General features: G+C 36.7%; 1 protein-coding gene across 5 annotated transcripts in view; it reads right to left on the reverse strand.

The window, feature by feature from the left end:
* LEPR (leptin receptor) overlaps positions 1-15,971 on the reverse strand; it is a 94,296-nt gene that overhangs the window by 60,682 nt on the left and 17,643 nt on the right. For 2 of the 5 annotated variants that reach the window (XM_067006460.1, XM_067006456.1), the window contains 2 exons: positions 6,239-6,314; positions 971-1,300 (listed from right to left, as the gene is read on the reverse strand). In XM_067006460.1, coding sequence (XP_066862561.1) covers positions 971-1,300; positions 6,239-6,278 — 370 coding nt within the window. In that variant the 5' untranslated portion in view covers positions 6,279-6,314. Of the gene's footprint in view, positions 1-970; positions 1,301-6,238; positions 6,365-15,971 lie in introns of all 5 variants that reach the window. The other 3 variants (XM_067006477.1, XM_067006486.1, XM_067006468.1) reach the window with 2 other exon arrangements.

The raw sequence follows: 15,971 nt of genomic DNA on the forward strand, positions 1-15,971 counted from the left end.
TTAATATATTTAATAATCATTGGAATGGCTAAGTTAAGTTCCCTTACAAATTAAAGAAGTGTGTCATTTAAAAGTAACTTAAATGCTTATGGAGTCAGTTGGAGACACTGGGAGGTATTATTTCTAACTGGTTTTAAAACTCTGATTTTATTGTACAGTTATGCTTTATCCTTACTCCTAACCGGATTTCAGCAAACTGAGTATTTCTTCCATCTAATCAGTGGTGCTTTGGCCCTCCAAGGGACATCTGGCAAAGTCTGGAGATATGTTTTGATTGTCACAAATGGGCAGTGAGTGTTACCAGACATTAAGTGGGCAGAAGGCGGGGATGCTTCGAACACCCCACAATGCACAGGACAGTCCCCCATAACCAAGAATTATCTGGCCCACAATGTCAATAATTTTGAGGTTGAGAAATTCTGACTAACCCTACATAGGAGTGTTATATTATGTACGTCTTTATTTTCATACTGTAGGTCTCTACAGTGCTAAGTCAATTGTCTCTGCTCTATTTAGCCTTTCCAGAGGCTTGGAGATAATTTTGTTGTTTAGATTTCCAGATGCAGAGTTATTAACAACATGAGCTACATTTTGTATGCATTATACTTAAACAACAAAAAAACCTTGATTTGGTTTTTTTGATCTCTCCTTGGTTACAGAGAGATTCCTTGCTTGCTTTAACCAACTCAACAGTATTATCTGCCATTTGATATTTTATCTACTTAACAAAAATAAGTTGTACTTTTTTGTGCAAAAAGTTCCCTCATTACATTTTTATTTTATTTTTAGGGGACAGAAAATAATTGGGGACTTATTAGTTTGGTCCTAATTTTATTACTAATATAAAATGATAATGTGTGCTCAGAATCACATCCATAAGACATTTATTTCACACAGGTTTCAGAGAATAGAACCATTTTGTTCAATACAGTTAAGTAAGAGGTAATGCTTGGAACATTAAAATACTTACCTATTTGTTGAAAAACTAAAGAATTTACTGCTGAAGCAAACGCCTTCCCTTCAATGTTGTCTGCATGTACAGAGCAGTTTTTATCTTCCTCACTCCAAAAGCAACAGTGGAAAGTTGTTTTGGATGATAAGTTAGATAAGTAGGTACCACTTGAATTAAGTTTAGTTTCAACAACTGCCTCATAATGTCCACTCAAATTTGAAGTGTTCTTTGAGATTCCAGCAGGCAAGAGGAAGTCATATGTTGTATTTGGTGGCATGCAAGACAACTTAAATTTCCAGGGAGTAATTGGATATGCCAAGTTAAATGCAGCTATCACATAAATAAATTCTGTTAGGACATTTAAAAGACACACAGAAAAGCAATTAATCATTTTGACTAGACATAAATAGGAAGTATCTAAGATTAAGCCATGTAGTGCTCAATAGTAATTACTTAACTTTCTAAGTGCTCAATCAGTGCCTAATGCATAGCTCTGTGCTTCCACTGAACAAAGTGTTACACTTAAGAGGGTGCATTTATTTATAGAGGTAACTTCACTCTTTAGCACCCCCTTTTTGGAAATTCACATTTCATTTTCCTCATTAATCTAACATCTCATATTTATGTTTTAATGATAGAAAATTATAGCTAAATATTCCAATTTCCTTTTCTAAAAAATAAATTATTCTAATGAACTTCCAGCATAAATGGTAAGTATCTGGATGTGCAATTATATAAGCAAACATTAACATGCTGTTTTAATATTTCTTAATGAGAATAACACCAAAATGTTAACACTACTTTCACTGAGTGCTTTTAGAAAGCGTTTGTGGGCTTCTCTGGTGGCGCAGTGGTTGAGAGTCCACTTGCCGATGCAGGCGACACGGGTTCATGCCCCGGTCCGGGAAGATCCCACGTGCCGCGGAGCGGCTGGGCCCGTGAGCCATGGCCGCTGAGCCTGCGCATCCGGAGCCTGTGCTCCACAACGGGAGAGGCCACAGCAGTGAGAGGCCCGCGTACCGCAAAAAATAAAAATAAAAATAAAAAGAAAGGGTTTGTCTTCAACATCAGGACAGCTGGATGATTTCCTGAATCTGCCCATGGTTCTCCAGATATATGACATCATATAAGACATGTCCTTAATGCATTCTCCAATAATTGATGCACAATGACAGACTTCTTACAGGAAACGTCCACTGCTGATTAAAGACAATTTATCACTTTTTAGACACATAAAATTAAGAACAATTCTATAATCCTGTACCCCCTGCAAAAATCCTCAGAACTGACACTTGTATTTTAATGAGTAGTTGTTTTATAATAATGAATTCTCCATAATTCTTTCTTTTATAAGTTACCCTAACGATCCAACAGCTGTGTTTCCTCATATACAAAGTAATGAAGAATGAAAATTCTAAAAATTTTTCATGGATTTGTATAGAATGAGACTTCTGAAGGATTATGGTAAATGTAAAAATGTAAGAAAATAGAAATTTTTTTTAAAATTCACAAAAGTATTGTTCTAAATTACAAAAGTAATACCTGTAAAAATATTCAAATACACAAGTAATGACTGTTAACAATTTGGTTTCTAGAACTATCAATGTTAATTAATATAAACATGTATCAGTTGCAAAAATTAAGGCAAAAGGGCTTCCCTGGTGGCGCAGTGGCTGAAAGTCCGCCTACCGATGCAGGGAACACGGGTTCGTGCCCCGGTCTGGGAGGATCCCACATGCCGCAGAGCGGCTGGGCCCGTGAGCCATGGCTGCTGGGCCTGCGCGTCCAGAGCCTCTGCTCCAAAACGGGAGAAGCCACAACAGTGAGAGGCCCGCGTACCGCAAAAAAAAAAAAAAAAAAAAAAAAAAAAAAAATTAAGGCAAAAATGATTAACACGACTAGTATTATTTTTCCCACACTGATAATAATTAGGTATTATAACATCATCAAAAGTGAATCCTCACTGCAACTATGTTCCTTTGGACTTCAATCCCTCTAACATTTATTTCTGAAATTAGAACTCACTAAAAAGAGAACTGGGTATTTCTTTCATTTTACAAAACCATGAATATGTATTGGTACTAATTAAAAGCATTATATTTTCTAGCTGCACATGGAAGAGTCGGTTGGCTGAACTGAAATTAGCCTAAAATCCTCAAATAAGTATTTAAAACTTAAAATGTAATAATGAATGTTTTAGACATAGTAACTATGGAATCAGTTTAATTAAAAGATGATTCTATTTTGTTTACATGCTTCCTTTGCAAATGATACTTCTTTCCCTCCAAAGAGGGAAATATATTCATCTGCAGGCATATGTTATCATGTTATCATATGACATCTGTTATCATCCTATCACATGTTATATATCAAGACCCCAGACCTCTTCCAATTCACAAAGCTTGACCAAACCACAAACCCTTTTTTGGAAAGCCAATGTGAAACATTAGCATGGAGCCTAATAAAAATTAGATAGAGAATGTAAGAGAGGATGTTACCACTCTTTGATAGCCCCCTGTGGTCTAGTTTTTCTGAAATCTGTAACAGTGGAATTATCCTGGATATTTTCAGTAAATATATATATGGCTAAAATGACAAAGAACAGTATATATAACAAGGAAAGCTCCAAGAGCACTTTTAAAGATTGGAAGTTTGGGATTGACATGTACACACTGCTATATTTAAAACAGATAACCAACAAGGACCTACTGTATAGCACAGGGAACTCTGCACAATACTCTGAAATAATCTAAATGGAAAAAGAATTTGAAAAAGAATAGACACATGTATATATATAACTGAATCTCTTTGCTGTACATCTGAAACAATCATTGTTAATCAACTATACTCCAATATAAAATAAAAATTAAAAAAAAAAAAGATTAGAGTAGCCAAAAAGATGCCCAGAACTAGTTGACACACAGGTAATGGTTGCTAGAGAAAATAGGTTTTGTTAAAGATAGCTTGACTTTAATTTCAAAAACTTGGAACACAGTCTAAATAGATGATTTGAGTTTTTAAAAAAATCAAAATATCTCTAGAATGCTGTAGGAAACAACTGAGAATAGTACAATGCGGAGGTTAAGGGCACTGACCCTCTGAGCAGTGGAAAATTTGCATATAACTTACAGTTGGCCCTCCCTATACACAGTTCCTCTGTATACACAGTTCTTCTGCATCTGCAGATTCAACTAACCTTGGATTGTAAAGTACTGCAGTATTTACTATTGAAAAAAACCTGAGTATAAGTGGACCTGCGAAAACCCATGCTCTTCGAGGGTCAACTATATACTCAAAAGTCACTGGCATTGTGTGACTACTTTCCAACAGAAGCCTGCTATGCTTCACAGAAATTTAAAACACAAGATTCTAAAAAAATGTCTATTAAGCTTTCTCTTGAGGATATTTGAGAGATAGGAATAGGTAGGAGGAAGACTAGTATACATTTAATTTTTGAAAGCTTTCTTCTGGTGATAGTCAAGGTGGGAATTCCCAAGGTATACACCATCCCTTGATAATATCCCCTTATAACATTATCTTGTCATTGTTTACCAGAGTCATAATGGGGAATACCATTTAAAATGACATTTCCTTTCCATTTTAGAACAAATCTGTTATTCTGTATGGTAGCCATTTATTTTAAATATTTTCACCAAGTAAACTGCTCCTGGATACAGACAATTAAAGTTTTGACTATCATCTGATATATATATTCATAATTTAATAATGCTACATTTGCTAAATAAAATTAAAATATTTAAATGTTATGATATCTTGTTTCCAAGTATGTATAAGGGTGTTAATGTGTATGTATAAATATTCTGAACTGTAAAAGGAAACCAAGTTAGAAAATAAGTGATGGGCAAAGAGAAAAAATATGCAAAACATAATAAATTCTTAGGGCTTGTGATGGTTAATGCTATGTGTCAACTTTACTAGGCCCATGGGGTGCTCAAACATTTGGTCAAATGTTAATCTGGGTGTGTCTGTGAGGCTCTTCCTGGATGAACCAGTAAACTGAGCAAAGCAGATGCCCTCCCTGATGTGGGTGGGCCTCATCCAATCAATTGAAGACCTAAATAGAACAATAATGACTGGGTAAGAGGGAACTCCTCCTGTTTGACAGGCTTGAACTGGGACATCAGTCTTTTCCTTCCTTTGGACTCAAACTGAAACTTTACTCTTCCTGGGTCCCAAACCTGCCATTGTTTGGACAAGAACTTACACCATCAGCTCTCCTGGGTCTCCAGCTTGCCAACTGCAAATCTTGGGACTTCTCAGCCTCCATAATCATGTGAGCCAATTCCTTATAATAAACTTCATCTTAGATATATATAAATCCTATTGGTCTGCTTCTCTGGAGAACCTTGACTAATACAGAGCTAAATATCTATATTTTAGAAATTTCTAAAAATCAATTGAGACAAATAAAATCCAACAACAAAATAGTCAAAGTATGTGAATTAGAAAATCACATAAAAAATAGAAATGGTCACTAAACAGTACTCAATCTCACAAATAACCAAATAAATAAAATTAAAGTGAGATATTGTATTTTGCTTTGACAGGGCAAAAAGGTAAAAGAATGATAACATGCATCTTTGGCAGGAATGCAATGGAATACCACTCATATACTCATGTTGGGACTGCAAAAGGCACAGAGCTTTCTGGAGAAGATTTCACAGTATCAAATTCAAACATGTGCTTACTACTCAACACAGAAATTCCTCTTTAGGAATTAATCTATAGAAATACTGTTCCAAATACACAAAGATATATATATACGAATTTCAATGTAGCATTATCTGTTATGGAAAAAGAAATGTCTATCAATGGGAAATTGTTCAAATAAATTCATAATTTAAGGTACATTCATACAGTTCATTGTCATGCAACCATTAAACAAATAAGTAAATCAGTAAACACTGGCAAGAATAGTTGTGATGATAAATTGAAAAGCTGTGAAGTGGAAAAAAGAAAAATGCAGAATGTATAGACCAGTTCTATTTTTGCAACTAGAGATACGAATGTGTGTGTGTGTGTGTGTGTGTGTGTGTGTGTGTGTGTGTGTTATGTTCCTGGGAGGATACACACCACATTGTTTCCAGGAGGTTGGGAAGAGTTTTCATTTTCACACTTATATGTTTGTTTGGTTTGCATTTTTAATCATGAGCAAGAGAATTCCTAACTGGAAACAGGAAATTTGATTAGCCATTAAAGGAAACAGCATCTCTAAGGGCAAAATCTCTACCTCATATATGGACATTTAAAAAGCAAATAACTTACCCCAATGTAACAAAGCCACACAGAATTTTTGACAACTCATCTTACTTCAGAGAAGTGCGCCTGAAAAACAGTAAATCTAAAACAAATACACATGCACATAAAAAAACTGACATATACACAAGCCGTCTGTGGAAAAATATAAAAGGAAAAGGATTATAATTAAGAATTCTTTAAATTGTAATCTTCTATAATACTCTGGATCAGTATCAGTGTTTAACATTAACGTAAAACTGTAAGTTATAGATCCATTCCTATGCACATGCTATTTTACATAGTTAAAATATAAGCGATACATTCATACATGGCTTAATCAAAAAAATGGCAATGTTCCTTTATGACATGACAAACCAGGACAGGTATCACAGATGAGATTGAATTTTTAACTAAAGAAAAGTGCTCACAATGTTAATTAAATATGTACAGTTGATCTAACATTATAAGTATCACACTCTTCATTTTTTGTGTGTGCTCAGTTCTTAAATTTCTCTTATTTCCTAAAGCCTTTATCTTTACTATGATACTACAAGGCCAAATGATTATAGCATAGGTAATGCACTGCACATTTATTTCCAATAAAGACGAGGAAATTTTCCCATATGCTTTTGGAAACCCCCGTTCATTTGCAAATGAGGTAATATTCATTCACACTGGAGAGTTATCAGTAATTGAAGGAAAGTCTGATGGCTTCATATATGCAGATGATAGGGATGACTTCAGAGACAAACTTTCCCATGAGTTCTACTCAATTTGAATATATTATGAATAAGATTATTTGTACTACTATGTTAACATATTGGGCTTAGATTTGTAAGGAAACACTGAAGGCTTTTGATGTCCGAGTCTTTTTCATTATCTCATATTTGGAATTCAGTTCACTATATGAAAATTAATCTGAGGTAAAACTCCCTGAATTAAGCGTCGGGAACGTTGGTTGCCAATCAAGGCTCTTTGACTAATCAGCTATAGGACTTGGGACGTCACCACTCTAGACCTCAGGTTCCTCATCTACAAATCAGACTGAAGGACGATCTCTACAATCCCTTTCAGAGCTGTCTATGATTCTGGGGAGACTTTGGTTTAAAACAGTAATCACAGTTTGGGCACAAAGAATATTATAAAGTATTGAGTGAGAAACATGTCTCATAAGTCATATTTGAGAACTGGTAGCATGTGATGAGCAAACAGAAAAACATGTCTGTTTAGTTCACAACTTACATGACTCTTAGGAAAAAGACGGATGAGTATGACCATTTTGTAGTCTCGTAAATTTGTCTGTCAGACTGAGTTTTTCACCAGGATTTTGGTTCTTTACACACTTGACATCAGAATGTATCTTTAGGGTTTCTAGAAATCGGTTCAGTGTGCAATCTTAATTATCTAATGGTATTAAATGTGTGCAAAGTCCTCCCAGTTTTTTTATGCTACCTGTTTCTGATACAACCTTGTCTCATAAAACAAACTCAAGGTCAATTTCATAATCAGGATGTGTCATAAATGCAACATATCACTAGACTAAGTGTTTTGACTGAACTGACTAGTGACTAAGTAATTCGGTCCAACAACTGATTTGACTCACTGTTAACTCAACTGTTCTATTGAGTCAAGTGGATCAACAGTACATCATATCGTTCTTCCTTACATAAGACAACCATTCTTTTATTTAATGTTCCAGGCAAAACACAAACTACTCTTAGGTTTCAATTCTTGCAATCAGGTTTCACTCTTCTATAACAGAATAACAATCACAAGTGTAAAGAGGGCATAGCCGTAACATTGAAGAGACTGTGAAAGGTGATATTTACATAGACACAAAGAAAGAAATATTTATATCCACCCTAAATTGTACCAGAAAGGAATATACAAGGAGGTTTATAAAATGGTAAATAATAGGGCAAAAATGACATATCTTAAAACTGTGAGGAAAAAAATCAAGCAAAGGGAAAAATTAATGGTAAGATGACCAAAATGAGTATAACATACAAAATGCCATTAATTGAAATTCACTTCCTACAGATAAGCTTTTAATTTGTTTTAAGCTTTTTTTAAATTCAGAGAACTTAAAGTGAAACCAACAGTTTAGGGGGAAAGAACGAATAATCTAGGAAAATAATCTAACACTAAGAACAGAAAGAAATTTTGCCTGAGTAACTTCATAAGATAACAAGTAACATCCTCAATGGTATCCTAACAGCACTGAGTTTCACGGGAATTTCAAAATTCAGTCATTTCTCACTCCCTCCACTTCCAACACCGTGTTCCAAGCCACGATCATCTCTTCCCTGGACAATCAGAAGGGCCTCCTAACTGGTCTCCTGGCTGCAGCCCTTGCTCCCCAACTCAGTCTGTTTCCAGTGCAGCAGCCAGAATGGTCTTGTTAACATATGGGTCAGCCCATGTCTCTTTTCCAAAACACTGCAGTGCTAACCTTTTCACTCAGAGTAAAAGTCCCAGTCCTGTGCAACACTACAAGGTCCTGGATCTCTAGTGCCCCTCTGACCTCATCAACTGCTGCTCTCTCCCCTTTGCTCAAGTCACCTTCTCAGAGGAGCCTTCCCTGAACAGCCTACCTAAAATTCCAACACCTTCCCCACCCCGTCATGTCATATCTGCTGTTCTGTTTACTTTTTTTCTCCTTATTACTTAACACTATCTAATATGAATATGGTTCATTATTTTTCTTGCTTATTTTCTAACTCTTCCTGCTAGAATGTGAACTCCTCTAGACCAAGGGATTTTTTTGACTGTGTCCTTTTCATGATATCCTTCCTACATAGAAGCCTGCCTCTCATACAGAAGGTGCTCCATATATAGTAACTGAATGAATGAGTGAAGAAATGAATAAATGAGTGTCAAGATAAGAGTCTTTCTTGAAATATCCTTCAAAATAGGCTGGTGGTATCACGCCAAGACAAAATTGAATAAAGGCAATCTTTAAAAGAGGCATTCTAATATCATCCAGATACAGCTCTTTGAGAAACTGCCGTAATATCAGAGAGAATTTCAGAATGGTGATTCCTAACTTTTTTTGGATCATTGACCTTGTTGAGAATTTGGTGAGAGCAATGTACCAACTGGCAGGAGGAGGCACATATACCTAAAATTAGGGCTACAATATCAAGGGGTTAATAAACTCTCTGAAATTTATCCAAAGCTCCCAGATTAAGAATTCCTAATGTAGGTAAATGAAGTGCACATCCCTCTATGATTATAGCTCCATGAATTGAGTCATTGATAGACATCAAGTTATGAGGAGCTTGAGATAATACGGCCTAACATTTCTCCTGGAATGTAATCATTCTACATTGATAGTTAAAAGGAGTAATGTGTCTTATCTGAAATATCTGAAGAAATCTTTAGTAAACTATACAAAGATTCACCCATAGTCTGATCTAAACAACACATCCATTATATCTGGATGTACAGGCACTAATTCAATTTGCATAATACACCAAACATAGTAAAGCATATTAAACATATCACTAACTCTTCAGTTATTACTAAACTTAAAACAAAAGGAAAAATAAAAATCTGTATTCTACATAAATTATCATTTTATCAGACTTTAATATCTATTGTAGAGAATTTGTGTTATTTTTATGTATTAAATTCTACTTATATATAAACAGAATAGTCTCAATTAGTGTTTGAATGAGTCATTAGGCAGAAAAGAAATTAACTACAACTTTCTCCAATGATCTCAAAAAGTCTCTAGATTTGTAGAAAATTTTACGAGTAAGAAAAGCAATTCTGGCAATACTGTTGTTTTGATGAACAAACTCAATGAGCTCCATATGCCACTAATTTTTTTTTTACTTTCTGCTGGAGAAGCAGTCATTTATCTTTCACCTAAATAACAACATTTAAGCATTTTATTTAAATATAAATGAAAAACACTCTTAGAGTGTCAAAATTTACCAAATTTGGCCTGGTCTATTTCTAGTAACCTCATTATTTTAAATTTATTTATTTTTGTGGTACGCGGGCCTCTCACTGCCGCGGCCTCCCCCGTCGCGGAGCACAGGCTCCGGACGCGCAGGCCCAGCGGCCATGGCTCACGGGCCCAGCCGCTCCGCGGCATGTGGGATCCTCCCGGACCGGGGCATGACCCCGCGCCCCCTGCATCGGCAGGCGGACTCCCAACCACCGCGCCACCAGGGAAGCCCGTAACCTCATTATTTTAAGTATGCTTACTTTTATTTCTTCACTGAGGATGGAAATTGGTCATGTTATTCACATTAAGTAGCTGTTATAGACTTAAATTAGTTTTTTAAATTAAACAATAAATTTCTTCCTTCATCCTGGTATAAGCATTTGTCCCTTTGAAAACATAATTTCGAGCTCTTTAATTCCTGATATGACTCTAACTGTGTGTTCTTGTTGCAAATTAATTCCTTGAAATTAGAGTAATAAGCTATGATTTATTAACCTAGGTACCAAAGTCAACACAGTTGAGTCAAAATAGGCATCTTACCGATATACAAAGTAACTTAAAGTCTGTACATAAATCAACTTATTAGTTGAATACTTGGTAAAATGTAAGTTATTACATGGGGTGCTACAAATACAGAAATTAAGAAGAAATCATCATTTACTTTAAGAAATAATATTATTTTTTAATTTTTATTTTATACTGACATTATTTTATTATTTTACATGTCAAAGTACTATAATTCCAGTGTGAATAAAGTGCCATGGGACTTCAGATTCAAGATGGCAAACTAAACAAATTGATCTTCTTTTCCTCCTGAGATGCCTTTAGAATTATAGTAAAGTCAATCCACTTAGAACAGAGAGAATGACTGGACAAGCAGCAAAAAAGAGATTTAAACAAACTTCTGGAAGATGAAACAAAGACTAACAAAGTAGAATGAAGGAAGGAACTAGCTAGGACATTTGGGTAAGGCTCTGTCATCAATGAGGAAACAAACTTGCTTGGGGGAACCCTGGATGTTGGATAGTTTGGTCTCTATATGTAATGTTTGACTTCTTTATCCCCTCATAAACGGCAAAATCTAGCTCCTTGTAACTGTCAGTGGAGTGGTTTACAAACAACCAAAAATCAACTCTGGCTAGTTTAAGTAGTGCCAACTGAAAATTGTCACTTGCCATCTGGAATTGAAGTCATTAGCCACTGTAGTTGCTGACCTTCAACACACCCTGAAGTGAGTTCAGGGTGGAGATCAGGAATGAGGCACTCTGTGCTCTGGGAAAACCTGGCACAACAGGCCTTCAGATAGTTAGATATTTTCAGAAGACTTTATGAGCCCAATATCTTGCATCTTCTCACATCTAGAAAAGCACAGTCATTAACGGAGATATCTGATCCTCAGGACTAGTAGCTACCCTCTGCCAAAATGTGTGCTTGATTGCATGTACCCCTTCACCAAAATCACATATATACGGCCCCCCCACACCTCTTCAGAGCAGTTTCTTAGAGCTGTCTGAGAGGCTCTCTCCTGGGCTATAGTCCTCATTTTGCCCCAAATAAAACTTAACTTACAACTCTCACATTGTGCATTTTTTTTAGTCAGCAGTAGACAGGGAACTTACTAAAGATTACTGGGTACCTCACAGAACCTCAGTGAGGACCAGAGAACCCAGACAGTAAAGCACACAGTCAAGAACCATACCCAATATCTAATGTAGAATTGCTCTAGAAAAGACAGCCCTGACATCACAACAGGACACTGTATGTTATGACTGAAACCATAGGCCTACAACCTCTGAGTTCTTCTGAGCTCATCTGCCCCTTCATGTCCCACACTTCTCATCTAAAATCTGGCATGAATGCCTCTAAGTGGTAAAACCTAATTCACAATCTACCTTCAGACAGCCAGAAAACTTGGTAAAATATGGATCTATAATGTGGGGAATTCCCCAAAGACAAAACAAAGTATTCAAAGGTGTCAAATGGCCAAAGATAATAAATAACTGTCCTTTATACTCCTATATGATAAAGGGGGGGAAATACAAGTTATCTGAGGAGATCTTGGGCTTCTAGTATAGGCTTGGCACCAACATGGTAAAGACCTTATACATCCTGATACTTAAGGGGATAAGCCTTCAGCATAAATGGCAGCTCCTTACTCAAGTGCCTAAAATGAAGCCTGTCAGATGGCAAACAATGCCCATACACAGAGAATTCACATTCTTCTTATTTCTTCACATAAAGCCACCCTGAATGGAGACATGAGTTAAGACATGAAGAAAGTCTTCAGCATAATGGAAAAATTTTGTAAAAAGAAAGATAGAAAAAAGAAAACGTACCACAGGGGACATAGAGATAAATCAGAGAAAAACAAGTAGCTTTAACAAATGTTAATGAGGACATGTCAAAAGACTTTGCACTGGGCTTCCCTGGTGGCGCAGTGGTTGAGAATCCGCCTGCCGATGCAGGAGACACGGGTTCGTGCCCTGGTCCGGGAAGATCCCACATGGCGCGGAGCAACTAAGCCCGTGAGCCATGGCCGCTGAGCCTGTGCGTCCGGAGCCTGTGCTCCGCAACGGGAGAGGCCACGACAGTGAGAGGCCCGCGTACCGCAAAAAAAAAAAAAAAAAAAAAAAAAAGACTTTGCACCCATAAACTCAAAGATTGTTCTGACAAAGGAATATCAGAGGAAGAAAGAGCTTTGGGGAAAAAAAAAGGAAGAATTGCAAAAAATTTTTTCCAGTGGAAAGGTTAAAAAACACATTTGCATACTTAATACCTCCCCAAGGTGGGGGGAGGGGAATAAAGTCAAGTGATTCATATCCAACCAATAGCATTTACAGAAAAAAAGAATAACGAGAAAATGATCAGAAAAATAATATAAGAAAATTTCCCAGGGCTGATAAGAGACATAAGTCTTCAAACTGAAAAAAAAAAAAAAAAAAAAAAAGGGCTTCCCTGGTGGCGCAGTGGTTGAGAGTCTGCCTGCCGATGCAGGGGACATGGGTTTGTGCCCCGGTCCGGGAAGATCCCACAAGCCGCGGAGTGGCTGGGCCCGTGAGCCATGGCCGCTGAGCCTGCACGTCCAGAGCCTGTGCTCCGCAACGGGAGAGGCCACAACAGTCAGCGGCCCACGTACTGAAAAAAAAAAAAAAAAAATTCTACCAAGTTCCAAGAAAGAGGAATGGAAAAAAATCCATTCCTAAGCATATCATCAAGAAATTGCAGAAGAGCAAAGAAGAAGAGAAGATAGGAAGAGTTTCCAGAGAGAAAAAAATCACTAAAGGAATGATAAACAGAATTAAAACAAATGTTTCATCTCAAAACACTGAATTCTAGAAAACAATCCAGTAATGACTGATGGAAAATTATTTATAGCTTAAAATTTTATTAGCCAATTAAGCAAGTACCAGAGCAAAACAAATATATTTTCAATAATGCAATGATTTAGAATATTTATATCCCGTGAATCTCTTTCTCAGAGGTAATTTTATGACGTATTCCAGCAAAATGAGGAATAAACCAAGAAAGAGGGATTCAGGGACTCAGGATCCAGGAAAGCTTGACTACAACCCAGTTGATGACCTTGCAGACTTGAGAATGACCTGTCCAGATAGCAGATGGGGTACCGATGACCATTGAAAGGAAATGGCCAAGAAAAAGGTGAGGACAGAAGGCAACTTAATGCATAATATGATTCTGAAGCTGCAAAAATTTGAAAGCAAAAAAACAGAGTAACACAAGGGAAAAAAGAAAGTCCTAGTTCAAAATTGAAGCCACTAGTCCAAATAAGAATATGCATTCAATAAGCTTCAAAAAGAAGAATGAAATGGATTCCAAAAAATAAAGGGAACGAGTAAAAAACTTAAAATTAAAGACATAATGAACGAGGCTCACATATCTTCTCCCAATAAGAAAAAATTGAGCTAATGGGAAAAAGCCTTATTAAAAAGTCCTGATCTAAATATGAATTGAAATAAAATATGGCACAATTTTGAGCAAATGCTGGAATTAAAAAATCCATTTGAAAGAAGAAAAAATCCTCTTAACCTTGATTCTAGGAACATTCTCCTTTGGGTGGTTGAGAAGTCATATTGAATGAAATTATCCTAGAACTCTTCCTAGTTCTGCAATGAGTAATACTTACAAAGTCACAATAACATTAATGCTGCTATTTATTTATTTTTCAACTTTTTGGCCTAACCAATAAACAAAAATGAAAAATTTAATTACAAATATTAAGCATAAAATATTATCAAAACTCTCACTGTACAGCTGTCAAAATTGGAGTGGTATAATTATAAAAGAAGAGATGGTGAGAAGGCAAAGGGTAAAATATCCCAACCTCATAAAGTAGGGAGTCAAGAGAAACCATCTGTAGTGAATGGAACAAGAAATGGTCATGGAATTATAAACTGAACCAATAAAAGAGGTCAGAAAATTAATATAATTATATGTAGAGAAGGGTCAGAGAAAGAAGGTGAAATTAGTAAGCTAAATTCTTTCCCACTATGGTACCTGTTTAAAGTTGATAAATGAAAAGAAAAGGAAAAAAAGTCAATATAAGCATATTATTTAGCCCTACAGAGGTAGCCAATGCAGGAAACAAATGCAGAAACGATTAAAGTTAGTTGTTCTCAAAGTCAGGAATAAAAAAGTGAAGGGGGCTTCCCTGGTGGCACAGTGGTTGAGAGTCCGCCTGCCGATGCAGGGGACATGGGTTTGTGCCCCGGTCCGGGAAGATCCCACATGCTGCGGAGCGGCTAGGCCCGTGAGCCATGGCCGCTGAGCCTGCACGTCCAGAGCCTGTGCTCCACGACGGGAGAGGCCACAACAGTGAGAGGCCCACATACCGCAAAAAAAAAAAAAAAAAGTGAAGGGAGTGGGGCAAGGGACCACTGTGTTTTATTACAGTAGGTTTTTGTAACCATGTGCATGGATTCTTTTCATGCAAAATTATTATTTTGTCCTTTTAACTAAATTAAGTGCCAATGGATTTCAAAGAAAGTAGCTACTAACAAAGTCCTAGGAGCTAATTAAAGGTTCACAGAAATGACATATTAGTTGAACTCCAAGAAATACAATACAAAGAGAGAGAGTAGTATTGTATTTCCTCTATTCTAAGATTCACAATATTTTAACACCTCTGACGCCAGGATCCTTGTTAAAATCAATGTCATCTTACAACCACTGATGGCCTGGTAGCAGCTGTGATCTCGTTGTCATTGATTGCATACACAGAAACCTGGGGTGCTTTTCTAATGATAGACTGGACAATTTTAATCCATCAATATTTCAGTTAACAAACTATTTAAAGACCATTTGAGGAAGGAAGGAATATGAGCCATATGTGCTATCTGAAAACCTTCTGTGGACATCTTTTCCTAAGATCAATATAGAGCCAGCATAAAATTTACAAAATAGACCAACTTAAAAGAAAATCTTGGAGATTGGTTCAAGATGGCGGAGTAGAAGGACATGCGCTCACTCTCTCCTGCGAGAACACCAGAATCACAACTAACTGCTGAACAATCATCGACAGGAAGACACTGGAACTCACCAAAAAAGATACCCCACATCCAAAGACAAAGGAGAAGCCACAATGAGATGGTAGGAGGGGCACAATCACAATAAAATCAAATCCCGTAACTGTTGGGTGGGTGATTCACAAACTGGAGAAAACTTATACCAAAGAAGTCCACCCACTGGAGGTGAAGGATCTGAGCCTCACGTCAGGCTTCCCAACCTGGGAGTCCAGCAATGGGAGGAGGAATTCCAAGAGAATCAGACATTGAAGGCTAGTGG

Source organism: Kogia breviceps, chromosome 1 (assembly GCF_026419965.1).
Source record: "Kogia breviceps isolate mKogBre1 chromosome 1, mKogBre1 haplotype 1, whole genome shotgun sequence".
In the NCBI taxonomy this organism is placed as follows: Eukaryota; Metazoa; Chordata; class Mammalia; order Artiodactyla; family Physeteridae; genus Kogia; species Kogia breviceps.